This window comes from Quercus lobata, chromosome 10, assembly GCF_001633185.2.
Source record: "Quercus lobata isolate SW786 chromosome 10, ValleyOak3.0 Primary Assembly, whole genome shotgun sequence".
NCBI lineage: Eukaryota > Viridiplantae > Streptophyta > Magnoliopsida > Fagales > Fagaceae > Quercus > Quercus lobata.
Window position 1 is genome coordinate 18,900,507 of NC_044913.1, and position 6,527 is coordinate 18,907,033.

Sequence of the window (6,527 nt, forward strand, 5' to 3'; positions counted from 1 at the left end):
TTAATAGTTTTAATAACATAAAAAAAATATTTTATACTCTATCCGTGTATAGGACCTATAGGTTAATTATTGACATATTTATTTTCTGACTTTGTGATTCTAACGGAAAAAAAGAAGAAGAAAAAGTCTAAGAAATTGAGGAAAAATGGATTGTAATTTGTATAAGACATTTGGTGTGCATTTAGATTATATTATAGATGCGACGTGGTTCTGGTCAATAAAAGTACTTGTTGTTGGTATTTTTTTTTATTGACTAATTTTGGTATTTATTTTTGAAACACAAATGACCGGAAATTTGATAAGAAATTAGTGCGTTGAATAGTGCACTTTTAAGGGCGTATTAGTTTTATTTTAATTACAATTTATTAGCTGTGCATTTGTGCATTTCTGTTTTAATGAAATAAAGAATTAATATTTTAATGAAATAGAATATATGATAAAAAAAAAAAAAAATCAAATGTGAGTGTTTTGAAAATGGCTAGCTAAAATATAAAAAATAGTTCTTATTTTAGAATAGATAGAATTTTTTGACTAATTAAGCCAACGTGACTGCTCTTTATAAGTTATTGGTCTTTTAATGCCAGGGAGGTTTAATTTTTCCACGCAATTAGAGAATCTTATATTAAATAATGAGTAATGCTACCATTATAAACTATTTTATAATATTTTTATAAACTATTGATGTGACAAATTCTTATTAGTTAATATGGGTCCACTATTAACATCACAAAGTTTATTAATAATTATTTGAAAATTAATAAAGCCACATCAGCAGTAGCATTACTCATTGAACAAGAGTAATATTATAGTTACAAACTATTTTCACTACAAAACGCGGGGGCCTTGGGCCGCGTTTTTTAAGCCGTGGCTATAAAAAACGCGGCCCAAGATAGACTGAAGCCGCGTTTCATAAAAACGGGGCCATAGACAGGCTCTTAGGCCGCGTTTTTTAAGCGGGGCCATAGATGGGTTCTTAGGCCGCGTTTATTTGAGCTAAAAACGCGGCCTAAGGACCTCTGTACTTTATATTAGTTCAAACTTTTTTTTTCTTTTCCTTAACTGTGGCCGCATTTTAAAAACGGGGCCATAGACGGGTTCTTAGGCCGCGTTTTTTTGAGTTAAAAACGCGGCCTAAGGACCTTCGTATTTTATTTTTTGGCAATTTTTTTTTTCTTTTCCTTAACTGTGGCCGCATTTTAAAAACGGGGCCATAGACGGGTTCTTAGGCCGCGTTTTTTAAGCGTGGCCATAGACAGGTTCTTAGGCCGCGTTTTTTTGAGTTAAAAACGCGGTCTAAGGACCTTCGTATTTTATTTTTTGGCAATTTTTTTTTTCTTTTCCTTAACTGTGGCCGCATTTTAAAAACGGGGCCATAGACGGGTTCTTAGGCCGCGTTTCTTAAGCGTGGCCATAGACAGGTTCTTAGGCCGCGTTTTTTTGAGTTAAAAACGCGGCCTAAGGAACTTCGTATTTTATTTTTTGGTAATTTTTTTTTCTTTTCCTTAACTGTGGCCGCATTTTAAAAATGGGGCCATAGAGGGGTTTTTAGGCCACGTTTTTTTGAGCTAAAAACGTGGCCTAAAGACCTCGTACTTTATTCAATAGTAATAGCACACCAAAAAGAAACCCAAAGCCACAACACATTTCAAACCCAGAGCCATTTCGGTCCAAAAAAAAAAAAAAAAAAAAAAAAACACAAACCACAAACACCGTCGCCGTTGAGCTCAGCCGTCGCCGATGAAGCTCAACGGCGACGCCGAGACTCCAACCCACACCGATCGCGACGCTCAAGCTTCGCGATCGGCGCCGATCGCCAGCGCTGAAGCGTCGCGATCGGCGCCGATCGCCAGCGCTGAAGCGTCGCGATCGGCGCCGATCGCCAGCGCTGAAGCGTCGCGATCGACGCCGGTCGCCAGCGCTGAAGAGTCGCGATCGACGCCGATCGCCAACGCTCGGCGTCGATCGCCAACGGCGACGCCCAAGCGTCGCGATCAGCGTTGATCGCGACGCTTGAGCGTCGCCGTTGGCGATCGACGTCGATCGCCACGCTTGAGCGCCGCCGTTGGCGGTCGACGTCGATCGCGACGCTTCAGGGCCGCCGTTGTCGATCGCGACGCTTCAGGGCCGCCGTTGTCGATCGCGACGCTTCAGGGCCGCCGTTGTCGCGCGACGCTTCAGGGCTGCCGTTGGCCTACTGAGTTTCTAGAACCTTTTCATCTCCTCTATTTCTCTGGTTAGTATCTCTTGCCGTTGTTTTTGGTATCAATGAATTTTGTTGGGGAATCAGGGTTTGATTGAAGCTAAAGGGAGTTTGATTGGATGGGTTTTAGTTCAAATCTTATGGTTTTTGACTGGTTTTGGATGGGGGAATGAGGAGTTTTAGAATAATTTAATTTGGTTTTCATGAGTTTTTTGTTAGGGAATAAATCGTTGGGTTGTCTGTTGGTATTTTTATATTTGTTTTATCACTGTTGATTTTTCCTTTGATTAAAGGTTTTGATGGGATTTGCTTTTAATTTGGGGTTCAATTGGAATTTCAATTGGTTTTGAAGTGCTTGAGCTTATATTTGGGTGGGAGAATAGGGATTGGTTGGATCTTATATTGGTGAACAAGCTGGATAATGTTCTGGTTATGTAAAATCTAATGAGATTTTGTTTAATATATGTAATTTTTGATGAATGACTTTGCTCAGGGAACTATGGTTTGTTTGGAACCTCCAACAGTGTTATAGCTGTATATTGTTTTTGTAACATCAATACTTTTCTATTGTTTTAGTTCATTTACTTTTGTTTTGATAGGTTTTGGGTGGATTGTCTATTGTTGTTCTAGCAGGATGTTGTTTGGGGCATTGTAGAGGTTTTGATGGAATTTAGTTTAATTAGATTGGTTTTTTAGTGTTTTATCTCAGCTTCTATGATTTTGAAGGATTTGGTTAGGTTTATCGGTTTTTTAGCTGGAAATTTTTTTCCGTCTTTGTAGAGGTTTCTATGGAATTTTCTTTAAATATGGTCCAGTTGTATCGGTTTTAGTTCATCTGCTATGGCTTCAATGGATTTTGATTTGGAGTTCAGGTTTGGTTGGATCATCTATTCTGGTCTTGGGCTGCGGTTAAAAAGTGTGGCCATAGGACCGTCAGTCTTATAGTCACAGGTTTTAGGCCACACTAGAAAGCGTGGCCTAAAAAAACGCGGCTATAGGCTATAGCCACGTTTTTTTGATATATAGCCGCGTTTTAAAAACGCGGCCATAGAACCTTTTTTTTGTAGTGTTTACAACATTTTTACTAACTATTGATGTAACAAATTTTTATTAGTTCTAATATGGGTCCATTACTAACATCACATTTATGTTTACCAATAATCATTTTCTATTTTTCTGAAGGAAAAAATGAAGTCCGTAATGCTTAATAATAAAATAATTTTATGTGGTCAGTTATTTTTTAACAATTTTAATTCAAAATATTAAATATTACAAACTTTTTGTTCCAATATGTAATGGAGAATGATAGAGAATTAAAAAATTCCAAAAATTCTGTACAATTTATTGGAAAATAAAGGAGATTTAAAAAAATTTCGAAAAAGTTCTAAATATTTTAAACAAATTTTTTCATGATAATTTAGCATTCGTAATGCGTGCATTATTGTTATTATTGATAATGTTGCAACCCTAGTTATTAATTTGCCTCTTATGATAGTGATATTGCTGCTACTCTATAAATAAAATTTCTCTCCCTTTTAATTTTTAATTTTTTTTTATGAATGAAAATAAAATTTCTCTAGTCTTTGTTTGATTTAAATTTTTAGGTATACTTTAGAAAATATTTCTATACTAGTGTAATTTTATATTTGTGAGTGAATTTTTTTTTCTTGTATCTCATTCTTGTGGACATAGGCTTAAAGTTGAACCATGGTAATATTTGGTATGGTAATATTTGGTGATCTACTCATGTGTGGCTGTGTCCATTTTACTTTCTATTATTTATTTGTGAGATATTTTTCAAACCTATAATAGTTTTCATAATCAATGCTGTTGTATGAGAATGATTCCGGAAGCCCTATCTTTCCCTACAAACTAGTATTATAGTTAAGTTCGACACCCAGGCATTTAGATTTGTTCTCTTTAAAGAAATTATTGATTGGTTCATGGATCTGAGTATTGGAGAGAAAGATGTAAGATGAATCCTTTACAAAACCTTCGGTAGTAACAATTATACTCTTTAATGCCAAATTTGATATCGATGGAACAAACACCTTCAACATGTGATGATGAGATGTTATTTTATTTTATTTTATTTTATTTTGCTGCATGTGATGATGAGATGTTATGGATGTTATGATCCAACAAGAGTATACTGTTTTAGAAAATAGCAAACCTAAAATATGTCAAAGAAAGACCAGAAGAAGATACAAGCTTGTGGCACTATCCTTTTATGTTTGGCCAATACTCAAAATTATTTTGTTATGAAGGAGACGAAGGCTAAGCAGCTATGAAAAAAATTGGAGAATAAGTAAATGATCAAGAGTGTGAAGAACTGACTTTATTCTAAGAAAAAACTCTTTTGTTTCTAGTATCGAAGGTTTTTTTATTTTTTATTTTTTACATTTGAGCATATATATGATAATAGTTTTCATGGTTTTCTTGGTTACTATTATTTGCTTTTTATTATTATTAATTATTATTTTAGATCTTTCTTAAGTACATAATTTGAGCTTTTGACATTAGTTTAGGTCAAGGGTCTTCAAAATCTACTATCAAAAACCAAATAAAATACATACATATAAGAATTTTTCTACACCACCACCATTTGTCGTTATTTGATGATATGGTTGACTGTAAGTTGTGTATGAAAAAGGCCGTAGGAGTACACATGCTTTCGACTTGAAGATGTTTGACCTCTTAGAGATATCTAAAATTGCATGACACAAAAAATATAAGAAGGAAAACTCTTAGAGCAATCAATATGTAGTAATAGACGACTAATAGCTACGTCCTGACCCAGTTATAGTTCGACACTATAAACAAGACTACAAAATTTTGAACTTGGAAAATTATGAATACAGAATGGTCAGCCAATACAATTGGACCCCACAAAAAAGAAAAAAAAAAAAAGGGAAAAGTCAGGCAATAGGAATGGGTCAAGCCAGTCAGCCATTGAATTCAACATTTTTCTGTAGCTGACCCAGTTATGGTTCTACACTATAAATAAAGAGTTGAGTGCCTCTTCACCTTCATTCAAAACCTTTCCTTTCTACAACATATATACACAAAGAGAAAACCTCTCAATCAAATGGCTTCAGTTCTTCTATTACCTTCATCTTCTTCTTCATGTTGTTGTTCAAGGAAAATCAATGCTGCTATTCATGTACCAAAGCTTCCAAAACTCACTCTCTCAGTTCCAAAAATACCAATGAGAATTCTAGGTGAGGAACTGAATATAAGAGACGAGTTCTTAAACACAATCCCAGTAGAAAAGATCAATTATAGATCACACAACTCTAGTACAAATATTGTTACCGCTCAACTCTATGCTATCTTAGAGGCCGTAGCTGATAGAGTAGAGATGCACGCCAACATTGAAGAACAACGTGACAACTGGAACACCCTTCTTCTAAACTCAATCAACATGATGATTCTCACTGCTGCAACAATGGCTGGTGTTGCAGCCACAGCTGGTGGCATTGGAATGCCCCTTTTGGCTTTGAAATTATCGTCTACTCTTTTGTATTCCGCGGCCACAGGAATGTTGCTAATAATGAATAAAATTCAGCCTTCACAGCTTGCTGAAGAGCAACGTAATGCTACAAGATTGTTCAAGCAGCTCCAGAGCCAAATCCAAACCATGATCGCCATTGGAACTCCAACTCAAGAAGATGTGAAGGAGGTGATGGAAAAAGTTTTGGCCCTTGATAAAGCCTACCCACTTCCCTTGCTTGGTGCAATGCTTGAAAAATTCCCCGCAAAGTTTGAGCCAGCTGTTTGGTGGCCAAAAAATCAAGTACTACAAAAGAAAAACTTTTTACATGAAGGAAAACAATGTAACAATGGATGGAATGAGGAACTTGAAATGGAAATGCGAGAGATTGTGAAGGTGGTGGAGAGAAAAGACATTGAGGACTACGTAAGACTTGGCAACTTGGCATTGAAGATCAACAAGACTTTAGCTATCTCAGGTCCATTACTCACAGGCATTGCAGCATTGGGCTCAGCTTTTGTTGGTAATGGATCATGGGCACCAATAGTAGCAGTGGCTGCTGGGGCTTTAGCTAGCACAGTTAATGCTTTTGAGCATGGTGGACAAGTTGGGATGGTGATTGAGATGTATAGAAACTGTGGTGGCTTTTTCCAGTTACTGCAAGAATCAATTGAAACCACACTTGAGGAAAGAGATTTGGAGAAAAGAGAAAATGGGGAATTTTTTGAAATGAAGGTGGCTTTGAAACTTGGGAGAAGCTTATCACAACTCAGAGAACTTGCAAGAAAGTCAGCTACTTCCCAAGTAGACGAATTTGCCAGCAAGCTTTTCTAG

At 36.3% G+C, this 6,527-nt stretch overlaps 1 protein-coding gene across 1 annotated transcript; it reads left to right on the forward strand.

The window, feature by feature from the left end:
- The first annotated feature begins 5,288 nt into the window (after nt 1-5,288).
- LOC115963027 (probable F-box protein At4g22030) lies at nt 5,289-6,527 on the forward strand. Its single transcript, XM_031081911.1, has one exon. It carries the CDS (start codon nt 5,289-5,291, stop codon nt 6,525-6,527), a length of 1,239 nt encoding a protein of 412 aa, XP_030937771.1.

Excerpts from the sequence above, each read along its gene's own strand:
- LOC115963027 (XM_031081911.1), top strand. The coding sequence starts at position 5,289 with ATGGCTTCAGTTCTTCTATTACCTTCATCTTCTTCTTCATGTTGTTGT.